The 16,259-nt window shown below is 38.6% G+C and overlaps 1 protein-coding gene across 4 annotated transcripts in view; it reads right to left on the bottom strand.

The window, feature by feature from the left end:
- The window catches only part of TTN (titin), a 244,001-nt gene that overhangs the window by 111,919 nt on the left and 115,823 nt on the right, over nucleotides 1–16,259 (bottom strand). For all 4 annotated transcript variants that reach the window (XM_063341962.1, XM_063341960.1, XM_063341959.1 and 1 more), the window contains 5 exons: nucleotides 12,704–12,784; nucleotides 11,520–11,600; nucleotides 11,189–11,269; nucleotides 10,820–10,903; nucleotides 10,377–10,499 (listed from right to left, as the gene is read on the bottom strand). In XM_063341962.1, coding sequence (XP_063198032.1) covers nucleotides 10,377–10,499; nucleotides 10,820–10,903; nucleotides 11,189–11,269; nucleotides 11,520–11,600; nucleotides 12,704–12,784 — 450 coding nt within the window. The remainder of the gene's footprint in view (nucleotides 1–10,376; nucleotides 10,500–10,819; nucleotides 10,904–11,188; nucleotides 11,270–11,519; nucleotides 11,601–12,703; nucleotides 12,785–16,259) is intronic.

Below are 16,259 nucleotides of genomic sequence, written 5' to 3' on the forward strand. Positions count from 1 at the left end.
ATGTCTATTTTAATGCTTTTGTTTGGAAGAACAGGACAAAGGATTGTCCTTACAGTAACAGCTATGATGGCATATACCTTCACTTGGGAGTGGTTCAGGTATTTTAGGAACAGCAACAGGTACTTCCTCCTCTGGGACAGGTTTCTCGGGCACCTCAGACACTTTAAAAAATATTAGTTCCTTTTATTTTCATGTATATAAATGAACATAGGAAACATAAAAAAGACAAAGACACCTAACACACAGAAAATCACAGTGAGTAACAGTGGCCATAATCACAAAAGACTGACTATACTCCAAACAGTCTTTCCCAAGGTAGCCTACATACAACTGCCACATTTTATAGACTCACTTACGAACAAAGAAAAAAGAAAAGAACAGAAAACATTTCTTCTCAGGAGGTGCCTCCTGGCAATATATACCTTTGGCTGGAGGAAGCTCTGGCTTTTTAAATTCTGGCTTTTTAGGTGTTGTAAGAGACACTTTCTCTTCTCGGACAGTTCTCTCTGGCACTTCAGGTGCTTTAAAGATATTAGTAAATTTTCATTTTTGTGAACATTAAGATACATACATACATACAACGGCATGCAGTGAAAAGTGCAACGACTAAAAAGAGTAAGGCATTGAAAACATGAAGAAGATTACAAGTGACAGATTATTCACTCAGATACCTAAGCACTGTGTACATCAATGAAAAAAGGGAAAAAGCATTCAGAGAACAGGGAAAAGGAGAGGTGCAGTCGCTGATGCATGTACCTTTAACTGAAGGAACTTTAGGTTTTTTAAGGACAGGCACAGGCTCAGGTATTTTTGGCACAGCCACAGGCTCTGGTTTCTTGGGCACAGCCACAGGCTTCTTTGGTACTGCCACAGGTTTCTCGACCACAGCCACAGGCTTCTTGGGCACAGCCACAGGCTTTGGGGGAACAATCACTCGCACCTCCTCTTCTGGTTCTTCCTCCTCGGCCACCTCAGGCACTTTAAAGATATTAGCTCCTTTTACTTAACCGAGCTAAAGGTCAGGCACACACAGACACAAGAGGACCAAATGCCTCTCTCGCCCCCTCCCCGCAGAAGGCAGGGGGGCAGAGGGCACTCAGCACCGCAGCAACCCGGAGGGCACGGCAGGCTCTTTCAGAACACCACCGTATACCTTCAGCTGGAGGAGCTTCTGGCTCTCCAGGCTCTGCAACCGGTGCCACCTCTTCGGGTGCTTCCTCCTCCTCTTCCTCTTCTGGGACCTCTGCCTCAGGCACCTCGGGCACTTCAAAGATATTAGTGCGTTTCATTTTACACTGGTGAAAACACGTGCCAAGGAGGAACAAAAACCAGGGCAACACAGACACAGAAGATCACGACCGCCAGCTCAAAACCTCCCGCGTGCGTGCAGCACTGTTTACCCAGCATGCACATCCCTGAGAATCTCAGACAGGAAACAGAGATAGGCCAAGAGAGGGCAGGACAACGCTTAAGAGAAGAAGATTAAGTATCTTCTTTGTTAAGTAATCTGTGAAGACAGGTACCTCTGGGTGCTGGAAGCTCTGGTGCTTTGGCAATGGCCACAGGTACTCTTTCCTCACGAGTAGCCTTCCTGGGCACCTCAGGGACTTCAAAGATATTAGTAACAGTCAGTTTTATACATTAAACAGGAAGATGAACAACGAAACATAAACTAGAGATGCGCTCACGAAAGCAACCAAACTGGTCTCACGGTATCAACCCGTGTCTGTCTCTCTCACTCACATACACACAAAACCACACACGGGCAAAAACACAGAGTGGTGAGGCCACACGGGTTCTGCGAGAAAGCTGTTGACTATGGTCAGGTACAGCTCGAGGGTGACGGATGCATTAGGATATACCCGCTCTGTCCTCAGCAGCCTTCCCTCCCTGGGAGGAGGGACTGTCATTCTCAGCCCCGCTGGGATCTGACTTTTCCCTGGGAGCAACCCCTGTCCGTATCTTATCTGTCACCAGTCCTCATAAATCTGCTGGTGTTTTGCATTCAGCAGTGTGGGCAGTGACAGCGTGAGGAACTCAGTACTTCTCCTTTGTCCCTGCTTTGGTCCTTCTACATTACCATTCTTTCTTTATGCTTTTCTTTTTATTGGCTTATTTTCTTATCCTATTTAGCTTTCTTGCCTCAATTTTCCCTTCATTGTGACAATGTCCACAGCCTGTGTGGTACAGCGGTTTTGATAAACATTTCTTCTTCATTATAAACTCTTAAATTATCAGCATTTTCTATTAACGCTTGATATGCCATCACTTCTTACTGCCCTCACATGTGCATTTCTGAGTAAAAATGGATTTTTCGTTTTGAAAGATTCATGTCTATCATATAAACTAACTGAGACTGTGAAAGAGTTGCGGAGATGTTCACTGTGTCAACTGAAGATTACAAAATTCGGCAGTAATCGGAAAAACCTATGCTCAATTTTTAAATTGTAACCTTTTAGTATCTGCTAATTCAAAATATGCAAACAAAACTGTAAATTCAAACTATCATTTGGGTTGTTTATACAAAATACTAGATAATTGAATTCCTAACTGATACACAGCACAGAATGCAGACATTTCAGGTAATCACAAATGGACAGGATAACAGACGTCAGAAGGAACATGTAAGACAGTAAGAAACAGTCTCATTCAGGCTGATGTACATGGTGACAGGTACCTCGAACTGGTTTAAGTTCTGGCTTTTTTGGCGCAGTAACAGGTGTGGGCTCTTCCAGAACACCTTTCTTGGGCACCTTGGGCACTTCAAAGATATTAGTATATTTTAGTTTTGTGGGCACTACAGATGTATATGAAACAGTAAGACAATCAATAGTACATGCATGCAGTCTTCTTTGAGAAAGTGCTGTGGTTACAGTCAGTCGCCAGTTACGCTTTGCTTCAAACATGTGGAATGACCAGGGTGTCAAATATATCACAGAGGAGATGGGAATTATGAGTCAAGATTAAAACGTAGAAAATGTATGCCCTCTTTGTAAACAGCTGATCAGAGACTTATTTATGGAATCTTACTGTATTTGATTATCAGTCATGTATCATTCATGACTACTTTGTCATTGTAACATAATTATTTTAGAAAAGTAACATTTGATTTATCACTCCCATGTTTTTGATATCAATTATTTCCATTCTTTACACCTTCACTTCATTTTCAGTTTCTCACAGTTCTTACCTTGTAGATTCTATTTTTTACAGAAATATAAACTTTGTCTCCTTTCTTTTGGATTGTATTAATGACTTTTTCATGTACTAATAAGATCATCGTCAGACATACCCAGCCTTTTGGTAGCAAATCTACCTCACGTACACTGGCATTAAGTTACTTTTAAAGTTGTGGAGAACTGATATTGCTGCTGCCATCCAGCAATACCGTCTATCAGAATAGCCAGGGATGCAACTCTATATTCTTTAAACTGAGGAATTATTTGCAGGCTTTTCTTCAGAACAACACATTATTCTGTTTAAACTAAGCATTCAGTAAATGTTTGTTCTTAAAGTTTACAAAAAGTTCAGAAAGCTGCAGATATTTTTCAAGGAATTGAATCTAGTTTTTCCGTCATGTTTTTGACACTCCGTATTGCACTTCGCGGTTTTTATGCAGCTATCTCTGATAGGTCATGACCAGAAAAATTATTTCAACTTAAATACAGAAGAGCATAATGTTTCTTTCTAATGATGATACTAACAGTAATGACATGTACCTTTGACTGGTGGTGGTTCTGGTTTTTTGGGTACAGCAACAGGCGTTTTTTCTTGCGGGACAGCTTTCTTGGACACCTTCAGCACTTTAAAGATATTATTTCCTCTTAATTTCACAGTTAAAAAACCATAAAAGATCATAACCTTATGATAAAAGCAAAGAGTTTAGATATTTTTAAGACCATAACATTTATCTAGAGACTGATTGGTTAGTCACATATGCAAAGACAGGCACAGCAGAGGCAAGAGGTAGAGGACACGTAACAAATCTTATACAAAAGAAGGGATAATAAATGAAAATATTAATCAATATAGTAAAATAAAAAAGTAACTTTCCCCAGAAGATATACCTTTAGCTTGTGGAGCTTCTGGTTTCTTTGGCACAGCCACAGGCTTCTTGGGCACAGCCACAGGCTTTGGGGGAACGACCACTGGCACCTCCTCTTCTGGCTCTTCCTCCTCGGCCACCTCAGGCACTTTAAAGATATTAGCTCCTTTTACTTGACCGAGCTAAAGGTCATCAAAAAGCCAAATGGCAAGCAGCAAAGCAGGAAAGGAAACCCTTGACAGACTACCAGGGAGTACTCTTCAGACAACCACTCTTCCTTCAGGGGGACTACTCGCAGCAAAGAGCCAAAGTATGGGCTTGTGAGCACGTGGTGGCTCACGAGCCAACCCCTCTCCTGAAGGCACGTGCGGGCACACACAGACACAAGAGGACCAAATGCCTCTCTCGCCCCCTCCCCGCAGAAGGCAGGGGGGCAGAGGGCACTCAGCACTGCAGCAACCCGGAGGGCACGGCAGGCTCTTTCAGAACACCACCGTATACCTTCAGCTGGAGGAGCTTCTGGCTCTCCAGGCTCTGCAACCGGTGCCACCTCTTCGGGTGCTTCCTCCTCCTCTTCCTCTTCTGGGACCTCTGCCTCAGGCACCTCGGGCACTTCAAAGATATTAGTGCGTTTCATTTTACACTGGTGAAAACACGTGCCAAGGAGGAACAAAAACCAGGGCAACACAGACACAGAAGAACACGACCGCCAGCTCAAAACCTCCCGCGCGCGTGCAGCACCGTTTACCCAGCATGCACATCCCTGAGAATCTCAGACAGGAAACAGAGATAGGCCAAGAGAGGGCAGGACAACGCTTAAGAGAAGAAGATTAAGTATCTTCTTTGTTAAGTAATCTGTGAAGACAGGTACCTCTGGGTGCTGGAAGCTCTGGTGCTTTGGCAATGGCCACAGGTACTCTTTCCTCACGAGTAGCCTTCCTGGGCACCTCAGGGACTTCAAAGATATTAGTAACAGTCAGTTTTATACATTAAACAGGAAGATGAACAACGAAACATAAACTAGAGATGCGCTCACGAAAGCAACCAAACTGGTCTCACGGTATCAACCCGTGTCTGTCTCTCTCACTCACATACACACAAAACCACACACGGGCAAAAACACAGAGTGGTGAGGCCACACGGGTTCTGCGAGAAAGCTGTTGACTATGGTCAGGTACAGCTCGAGGGTGACGGATGCATTAGGATATACCCGCTCTGTCCTCAGCAGCCTTCCCTCCCTGGGAGGAGGGACTGTCATTCTCAGCCCCGCTGGGATCTGACTTTTCCCTGGGAGCAACCCCTGTCCGTATCTTATCTGTCACCAGTCCTCATAAATCTGCTGGTGTTTTGCATTCAGCAGTGTGGGCAGTGACAGCGTGAGGAACAGCAATCCCATCATCATTACTATTCCTTTTCCCCATTTCTGTTCTGGTTTTTCAGCTCGTTCGCAGTACAAGTATGTGCGAGTTTTTGACTTAGTGAGCTTTCAGGGCTTCTACAATCCTATATCTAGAAATTGCATTTGGAGAGGGTAAAAGGGCTACCTGCAGAGTGAACAAGTTTCCTTGCTCTCATTCTTCATGTGATGCAGAAGTGTTCTGCACACATACAGACGCTCTGGTGGTCTTGTCCCTAATAACTATGTGTAGTTCAATTGCAGATTTGCAGAACCCACTTTCTTGAGTCCCCATGAACTTATGGTTGGAAAAAAGTTACATCAACTTGTATGACTACAGTCATATGTTTTTCTTACATGAAATTAGACCACAGAATGAAGACCATTCTGATCTACCGTGCATTTGAATAAGCACTGCACTTACTAACAAGTTTGGCATACCTGTTATTTTGGATCCAGGCACAGATCACATAGTCTTAAAATACTACTGTCGTATCTAGGTACATCCCTCTTTTTACTTTGGGACTTCTTTTCCCATAGCAACTTTGGTTCCTTCACAGTCCATTGAACCCGGCTTTTCTCCTCATCCTCTCTGAAATGATCAGTTTGTCTTTTTGTTTTTTTTTAAATATTGCTGTGTCATGACTGTGTCTGGTTGTCGCTACCACGCAATGGGACAGGGTTGCCATTTGGTAGTGGTTACAGAAAAATACTTTGGGCAAAAAACCCCTTTATGTTACCTGAGATTCTTGGTAAAATTATAATGACAGACATTACATTAAAAATGCAAAGTAAAATGCTCTTTTCCATGTATCTTATCAGTTTTGGTATATAGAATTTTAGATTCTGAACACATATGAAGGAGATTGGGAGAGTCTCTCAAGTTCCCTATGTATTTGCCATTCTAAGATTAGAATTTATACACAGCACAGAACATAGAAATTTCAGGTAATCACAAATGGACAGGATAACAGACGTCAGAAGGAACACGTAAGACAGTAAGAAACAGTCTCATTCAGGCTGATGTACATGGTGACAGGTACCTCGAACTGGTTTAAGTTCTGGCTTTTTTGGCGCAGTAACAGGTGTGGGCTCTTCCAGAACACCTTTCTTGGGCACCTTGGGCACTTCAAAGATATTAGTATATTTTAGTTTTGTATATGAAACAGTAAGACAATCAATAGCACATGCACGCAGTCTTCTTTGAGAAAATGCTGTGGTTACAGTCAGTCACCAGTTACGCTTTGCTTCAAAGACGTGGAATGACCAGGGTGTCAAATATATCACAGAGAGGATGGGAATTCTGTGTTTAGTTTCAGAGTCAAGGTGGAAATGTAGAAAACATATGCCCTCTTCGTAACAACTGATTGGAGATTTATTTATGGAATCCCACTGTATTTAAGTATCAGTCATGTATCGTAAATGACTGTGTGTTCTGTGCTGGTTTTGGCAGTCACTGTCATCTTTTTACTTGTCACTTGGGTATTATGACTATTTTTGTTCTTCAAGTAGACTTCACCTTTCTTTTTCTGTCTTTGAATGTTTCTTCTCTTTTTTTCACTTCGCACATTCTTTCCTGTAAGAGCTCTGGCTTCCATTCTAATCACTAGATGTTGCTTATAACTGTTTCCTGTTATATTAATTTAAATTATTTAAATGTTTTAAATATCGTCACTGTGAGGTGGTATTTCACTTGAGGAATGTCATTGTATTTCAGATGGAGAGAATCTGGTGTCAGAGGGAATATTTACTTCTCTGGCCAGTACTTGGGACTTTCTAAAGAAAATGAAATGATGCAGCACTGCATCAATCTACGGTATGTACAGTTTTAGAGTATTTTATGTAATTTTTAAATATTTCAATTATAAAATGTCTCATCCTGAATTATCTGAGAAAAAAAATACCTCTTACAATGCTCAGTGAATTAGTTGTTCACAAGAGCTTTATAGGTCTTTGGTGCTATTCATACAATGTAATAACTTCGCAAATCACAGAATGGAGAATGTTCACGTATGACCAAAATACAGGCCAATTATAATTAACGGTTTAAAGAAATGATTCTGCTCCATGATGGTACCCATGGCAAGACAGGTGCGTGCAGACATTTGCAATTATTTTGCTGCATGTACAGAAATCGCTAGTCTCTGCTGAAACCTTCAGTTTCTAATTATTTCGTCCTTTCTCATAGAATCATAGAATCATTTAGGTTGGAAAAGACCTTTAAGATCATCGAGTCCAAACATAAATCTAACACCGCCAAGTCCCACTAAGCCATGTACTAAACCATCTCTACCAATAATGTGAACAACAGTTTATGCATCCATTCTCTCATTAGAATCCATAAAGTTTTGGCATTTATTGGTAGACAGGAGTTCATCAAAGGTCCCTTCCAACCTACGCAATTCTATGATTCTATGATCATACCTGCTTTATTTATTGCTATATCTTATGAAATCAAGTCTTGCCTCCTAAACTTTTTGAATATGCCAAAAAAACAGTACAACAAAAGTTTGGATGGTTTTAGTTGAGGATACATCTGATGCCCCTGCACAGCAATTCATATTTGGTACATCTCTCTCACATTTTAGATATCAGATTATACAGTGAAAAATTGATTTAAAATAAGATTAATTTAAAAAAACCCAAAACCCTTCCTTATGATGATAGTCATGGTGGTATGTACCTTTAACAAGTGGAGCTCCTGGTTTTTTAGGTACAGCAATGGGCTCTTTCTCCTCTGGGACAGCCATCTCAGGCATCTCAGGCACTTCAAAGATATTAGTGTATTTCATTTTACAGTTACAATACAACTGAACATAAGCACAGAGACTGAAACACAGAGGACAACAGAAATGTTCTGAAGTAACAATTTGGCATGCACTCACACTCAGTGCAGTTTGTTTAGCAAGCATCATTCAAAACCTTAAATTCAAAATGACAGACAGGACAAAAGAGGTTAAGATAATACTTAAGAAGATTAGATGTGTTTATCTTGCATTCATGATAACATGTACCTCTGGCTGATGGAGGTTCTGATTTTTCAGGAACAGCTACAGGAATTTTCTCTTCTGGGACAGCCTTTTTGGGCATTGCAGGCTCTTTAAAGATATTAGTATCATTTAGTTATGTGTATTAAGCTTTAAAACGAGCAGTGAAACATAGTATACTCAAAAGAAGAAAAAGAGATCCTATTCATAAGAGGTACCTTTAGACCGTAGAGCTGCTCTCTTTTTGGGTATAGCAACACTGTCTTGCTTTTCGTCCAGCTTGGCTGGTGGTCGTTCCTCAGGTGCCAGAACAGGCTCCAGTTCTTTGGATGCCACTTCAGGCTTTGGTTTTTGAAGTGTCGTAGAAGGCTCTAGTTTTTGGGGTGCTAAAATTGGTTCTGGTTCCTCAGGCACCACAACAGGTTCTGGCTTGCGTGGTGCCACAACAGGCTTCGATTTTCTGGACACTGCAGTAGTCATTGATTTTTGGAAATCTGCAACAACCTCTGTTTCTTCAGGTGCTACAATGAGCTCCGTTTTTTGGGGTGGCAAAAGAGGTTTTGTTTTGGGGGGCACCATAACACGCTCTGATTTTTGCGTTGATGAAACTCTCTCTGACTCCTCAGGCACCCCAGTGAGCTCAGGTTCCTTGGGGGCCATGAATGGCTCTGGTTTTTGGGGTTCCACAATAGGCTTTTGTTTTGAGGGCATCACGCCACGCTTTAGCTTTTGGGGTGGCACATCAAGCTTAGGTTCCTCAGGTACCACAACAAACTCTGGTTTCTCAGGCACTACAACATGCTCTGTTTTTCGCGGTTCCACAACAGGCTTTTGTTTTGGGGGCATCACACCATGCTTTAGTTTTTGGGATGCCACATCAGTCTTAGGTTCCTCAGGTACCACAACAAACTCTAGTTTCTCAGACAACACAACACGCTCTGTTTTTTGGGATATCACAACAGATTCTGTTTTTTGGGATGCCAAAACAGTCTCGGGCTCCTCAGATGCCACAACACGCTCTATTGTTTGGGTTGCCACAACAAGCTTCTGTGTTTGGGCCACTTTAATAGGTTCCAGTTCTTGAGGTTCTACCTCTTGAGGCTTTGGTGTTGGGAGTCCTGCAATGGGCTTTGGTTTTCGGGAAACTGGAAGAGGTACTTTCTTTTCTGGGAAAGTTGTCTTGGCCACTTTATGTACATAAAAGATATTAGTTCTAAATCTAACAACTGCACAGACAATCATACCAAATTTAAGTGAATCATAAAACGTAAACCCACAATTACAATGAAAACATTAAATACATATCAGGTATCAATTATTTATGTTGGCCTTTTTAAGGATGAATATACCACATTTGGCTTTTCTCCCTTTTCTCTCAACTGTACGCACATGCCCTGCCCCCTAAAGCCTCATGTCCCCATGTGCAAGTGCACACGTGCATTGATAGTATAACTTAAGCTACAAGTAAAATCCATGATAATTATAAACAGAAAGGACAGGACAAAAGATATTAATAACATTGCAGGTAATAAGCTGAAGACTCAAGAATTAGCAGTGATGGCATCTAGTTTTTCTTGGTAGAGCTTCTGGCATTTCAAGTACATTGATATCTTCTGCTCTTAGCTAATAGAATGGGTACTTTCTTGTCTTCTACTATATCACTTCAAAGATATTAGTTGTGGTTGTTTTCATGAACCCAAGTGGGTAGAATAGTAAGAAAAATCCAAAATAGTAAGAACAATTGAAGCATAAAATAGAGACAATTCAGACATCCAAGATGTGTCACTATTCTTCAAAAAGACCCATGTACATCTGTTTCACACACATATGCAGATACACAGAACAAGTATAATTTAGAATCTCAGAAAACAGAAGGCCTGGAAAATCACAGTGTTAAAGAAAAGAAGAAAAATATTACTTTTGTTATTTTATTAGTGTTGAGATTTACCTTGCTCTGGTAGAGGTTCTGGTTCTTCAGGTGCAGCCTTTGGTTCTGGGACAACCACAGGTTCTGGTTCTTTAGGCACAGGTATTTTCTTTTCTGGAACAACTTTCTTCGGCACCTCAGGTTCTTTAAAGATATTTATTTGTTTTAATTTCAGGAATTTGAAGAATAGGAATTAAAAAGGTGACAGTAGCTCCAAGGTGAAAATTATCAAACAGCATCAGAAAAAAAATACCCCTTAAATCATCTGTGGTTTTTTTTGTCTTGACTATTAATAGTCACTGTTGCTTACTAGGAGCTATTCAAAAATGAAGAAGACAACACAGTCTGTACCATTTATAAATATTAGAATATAAAAAAAAGAGGATTACACAAACTTTAAAAAGATAATTTTTAGAGAAACAGACTAAAATTTCTGGGCAATTTTATCAGTACTGAACATGTACCTTTAGGCGGTGGAGGTTCTGGTTTTTTAGGAACTTCAATGTGTACTTTTTCTTCTGAAACCACTTTCTTGGGCACTTCAGGCACTTTAAAGGAAGTAATTAATTTTAATTTTATGAAATTCAAATATAATGTCTGCAGCATTAAGACATTAAGAAGAAGTAAAACTCAGGCACATCAAAAGCATCAGTGGGTTTGGATGTGAATATTAACAGAAATTCTCTCTGATGTCTCTCTGAGGTACAGATGCAAAAACTTAAACAACAAAAACATTTTATAGACATGTATGGTAAAAGTTAATTACCAATATGTTAAAATGGTACCCTAGACAATGAAGGGATTTTCTTTCATTAATTATGTATAGCAGTTACCTTTAGTTGTTGGAGGTTCTGGTTTCTTTGGTACTTTAACTGAAACCTCTTCTTGGACCACTTTCTTTGGTACCTCAGGCACTTGAAAAATATTAATAACTTTTACTATAAGAATTTAATAAAGAACATTAAAGCATAGCAACAGAACAGTATTATTGGGAACGCTAATTACCAAAATCTATTTTTTTCACACAACACACTTTTTCACTTGAAAAATCTTTGACAACAGAAGAAAATTCTAACAGACATCTTGGGTACTGTGTTTTATAGTGTTAAACAATAAAAGAGTGATGTTTTTGATTCTATTATTTTTTTTCTTAATGAACAGTACCTTTAGCTGGTGGAACTTCAGGTTTTTTAGGCTCTGCAACTGGTATTTTCTCATCTGGGACTTTCTTGGGCACTTCCGGCACTTTAAGATTAATAATTTTGTTAATACTAAGAATTTGAAGAAATTTAAATAGCAGTAAAGTGGAAAAAGAAACAAACAAAATGACACCAGGTAACATCAATTAAACATAACACCCTTTACCTTTTTGCTCTCAATCTAGATCGAGAGTCATTTGAGAGGAGTAAAGAGGCTGCTCCCAAAAATGAAATACGAAAATCCCAGTTATAAGATAGAAAGATGGGGAAATAGTATCAAAAAAGTCTTATCAGCGGAAGTAATACAAATTATTGCCATAGCTTTATTAATGACAAGTGCCTTTAGCTGGTGGTACGTCAGGCTTTTTAGGAACAGCAACTTTGACTTTCTCTTCTACAACTACTTCCTTGGCTGCTTCAGGCATTTTAAGGAAAGAGATTATTTTCAGGTATTATATGGCATTTTACAGCTAAGTTCAAAGCTTTTCAGTAGAAATTGCAAAACAGGGAAGTTTCTTAATGGAGCCATTGATCTGACATGTTAATAAGTCTTAAGGTTTTTTTATGTGCCTGCAAAGTGTGAGGAAACACCTCAGAGTTTTTTTGGAGTTTCTTTGCCTCCTACATTACTTTATTTTTCCATTTTATTCAACCACCTCCTGGATCTCCATTTGACTAAGGGTGCCATTGTGCATTCTGCATTCCCTGTCACATTCTTCTACGCACAATCACTTCTTGGTATCAATTTTTCATCTGTACATGGAGGGTTTTCTCCTGTGTTAGGTATCTGCATCACTTATTCTGTACTTTGAAATTATGAAACTTTTTTGGGGGGCTAAATTTTCACTGTCACTCAGGAGTATTTCGGATCACAGAAGCCCTGTTTTCTCTTTAAGATTTCTGCTATGGTTCTCAAGTATCAATCTCTTCTCTGCCCAGCCATCATCAGTATTTCTAACACATTGGTACACTGATTATAGCTCTGATTCAAAAAGAAGAATTTTCAAAATAGTAGTATATATAGAACCGTGGGCACACAAAATAGAAGTAATTGGACAACACAAACAAAATGTCAAAAAACTTAACCTGCACAATCAAGGCAGAGGTTTTTTTCTCTTCCAAATTTTAGTTATCTGTAGTGCAACATACCTTTGGCTGGTGGTGGTTCTGCTTTTTTGGGCACAGCAATGGGTACTTTCTCTTCTGGCATTTTCTTGGGCACCTCTGGCACTTTAAAGAAAACAGCATTCAGTTCTGTTATATTTCAGGCATTTAAAAATATGTAAATTATTAAGAAGAAAGAGTCTCCCAAGAAGCATATCAGAAAGAAACGTAAGATCAGATATAAAAAGAGATATGTTGCATACTATTACATACTACTGGGATTTTTTTATAAATGAGAAATAAAGGGTAATTTTTTCTTTTACTATAAAACCTATTGCCCAAGAGAAAGAGAAGTCTCCTCAGAGAGTCACCGTTATTGACACGTAAGCTTTAGGTGGTGTTACTCTTGGTTTTTTAGGCAGTGCAACATTTACTTTCTCTTCTAAGACAGACTTCTTAGGTACCTCGGGCATTTTAAAGATATTAGTGTACTTTTAAGAATTACAAAAATAAAACATGCAATACAGAGCAATAAGACAAAACAAGTAGATGTATAAGGATACTCTGGCAACAGTTACATGTCCTGAAAAGTCTCTGTGGCTCTATCTCTCTGGCAAATAACTGTTTGAAGCAGCTTTGCTGGCGATCTTTTGTCATGCAGTGCTGACACGTCACACAAACTGGTTGTTCAGACAGACTTCTAAAACATCTGAATGAATTGAAACAGCTGTTTTCTGTGCCTAATGCTATTTAGATTCAAAATTAAATCAATTGACTCCTAAGTTTAACATGACCAATGTGAAAGAGGAAGTGTATAAACTTCTTGCTTGAGTATTGATAGAATTTCTGAGGCTGTTTCCGGTACCTATAAACACGCATGAAGTGAAAATATCTGTTCTGTAAATCTCACTGTGTGTTGACTCAGCTAGAGTATTCCTTATTTTTAGTCCCTTTGACTAGTTTCTGACACAATTCCTGTGCCATCACAATGGATTACTCTTGGGTAGAAGAAAATGACAAACTCAACTAATTTTTAATGATTGACAACAACAAAACAAGGGACAGAAGAAACTTGAAGAAAAAGGAGAAGGAAAGGATATGTTGACCTATACCTTTGGCAGGTGGAGCTTCCGGCTTTTTAGGCAGAGGGACGGGTTTCTCTTCAGGAATAGTTATCTTGGGCATTTCAGGCACTTGAAAGATATTTACTGATTTTAGTTTTAATTTTATGACTTAAAGACAAGTTGAGAAACAGGAAAAGGGACATATAAAACGCAAAGGCCACAAATCTGACACAAGTGGACCACAAACGATGTAAGAAACAGACATAAGACGTTATCAGTAAAAGTCCTAAGTTCTATTAGGCTGTCAAAGTACCTTTGGATGGTGGAGATTCTGGTCTTTTAGGCACAGGAGTAGGTTCTGGTTTTTTAGGCACAGCAATAGGCACTTTTTCTTCTGGGACAGCTTTCTTAACTGTGGGCACTTTAAAGATATTAGTTCATTTAAAGAATTTATATAGAATAGAAAGACAAGTCATAAAAAAGTCCTGTTTGTGAGGTAAGTAAGATACTAAAAGAATGAACATAAATATTAGTTACATTGAACGAGAGCTAGACCATGAACACGAATAATCAGTTTTCCTGGAGTTGATGACTTTGCAAATTGCAGGAAGAGATGATGAAGAAGATATATACCTCTAGCTGCTGGAGCCTCTTCTTTTCGATGAACAGTAGAAATTTCTTCTTCTATGTGCATCTCCTCATAAACTTCATGTACTTGAAAGATATTAGTTTAAATACTTAGAAATCTTCAGAACATAGACAATGTGAAATATAAAAATCAAATACAATCAAATATTCAAGCTCATATTAAGATACACAGGTCTATTTTATATCTAACCTCAAAATCAGGATTCTTTCGAATGAGGGAAGAAAAAAATTTTATATTCTACCCTGATCTGACCTGTGCAGCTTGCCAGAAGATGTGTGATATGTCCTGAACTGAGCTACTTCCTTAAGGGCAAACAGTTAGGCCCTGTCTATTAAGTTCTGTCACTTTTTCTACTTTGTTGTTTTTCTCCTCAGACTGATCCAAGTAGCAGGGTCCCTTGAAATTGTCTCTTTTGCACATAAAACTAATTTCCCCCTTAAGAACAACTACAGGTGATATAATCTTTAATTTTTTTAAAAATTATATGTATATTGTTGCAACTACCTGAAGCTGTTAACTAAACTTGTTTATGGTAGACAGAATGTTCTCAAAAAAATTAAAGATTTACATATGAAAACATATTTTTTTATCCTTCAAATCCTACTCAGAATTTCTTGTACCTTTAATGTGTGAAGCTTCTTCTTTAGGTAGAGCAGGAGGTATTTTTTCTTTGCGGATAGCTTTCTTTGGTACTTCAGGAACTTAAAAATATTGGTTTATTTTAGAAATTTGCATTAGGAAATAAGTAGTACAGTTTTGTAAAACAACAGAAAATTCTACTAGCACAATATGAAAATACATGGCATCAACCTGTGAATACAACTCAACAACTTCACTCTCTGGAGTTCACTGTTTTTCTAACTCCTAACACTAACAGGTCTGAATTTGCCCTTCTCTGAAAAGATAGCAGTTAGGTGTTTTTTTCTTATCAAATAATCTTTAGGAATTTTTGCAATTTAAAGGTTGGGGGTTTTTTTGAAATTTCAAAATTACCTATAAAAGCAAAGCAAAACTCCAGTGCAATTAACAAAAAATTATGTTTCAAATGTCTATTATGTTCCCCAACACTGGAATTTTATTACAAAACTATGTTGCTATGAAAAAAAAATTGTGGCTTTATATTTTGTCCTGATTTGAAGTCTCACTTTAATCTCGACTTTATTAAAGCTCCTGACATGAATGCAAAGAGTGCTTCTGCAAAAACATTTCTACCACAGCCTTTTATATTTTTTTAAAATACATTGACAGAGAAAGTATTTTGGGAAATAGAACATGAGACAAAAAGTCAAAAAAATGTAAGGCTAATCCCTGGCCCTGCTGTGAATTTCGTATCTACCAAATTTCTTTGTATTTGTCTAATTTTTTCTTTTTAATTTTTAAATTCTTGATGCAAAATCTATCAATCTGTTTGAGCAACTGCTACCACAAGACAAAAATAAGAACTTAAAGAAAATGTTCCTTGGATTTTTTTTTTTCCTGAATGATGAATTATTATGTCTTAATAATTGTTCACTAGTTTAACATACGAAGAAAGATGCTGAAATATTTTTGGAATTCTTTGTAAATGGTTATGATTATTTTTTTAATTTCTGATGTCCCTGTATGTATTGTCTCTTTCTATGATAAAAATAAACAAACAAACAGACAAAATTTACTCTTGCAACAAGAGATCAAATGGAAGAAAACTGTTTATAGCACCTCGTCATGTTGTTCAAGAAAGACAAGTATGTTTGGTTTCTCACTTGCTACCTCACTTTTGAAAGGGGCTAGAGAAAATACATTTAGAAGTCATGTACCTTTAGCTGGAGGAGCTATTTCTGTAGGTACAGCAGCAGGTAATTTCTTCGGTGGGACAGTTTTCTTTGACACTGCAGGTACTTCAAAGATA

The sequence above is a fragment of the Chroicocephalus ridibundus genome, chromosome 7, assembly GCF_963924245.1.
Source record: "Chroicocephalus ridibundus chromosome 7, bChrRid1.1, whole genome shotgun sequence".
Taxonomy (NCBI): Eukaryota; Metazoa; Chordata; class Aves; order Charadriiformes; family Laridae; genus Chroicocephalus; species Chroicocephalus ridibundus.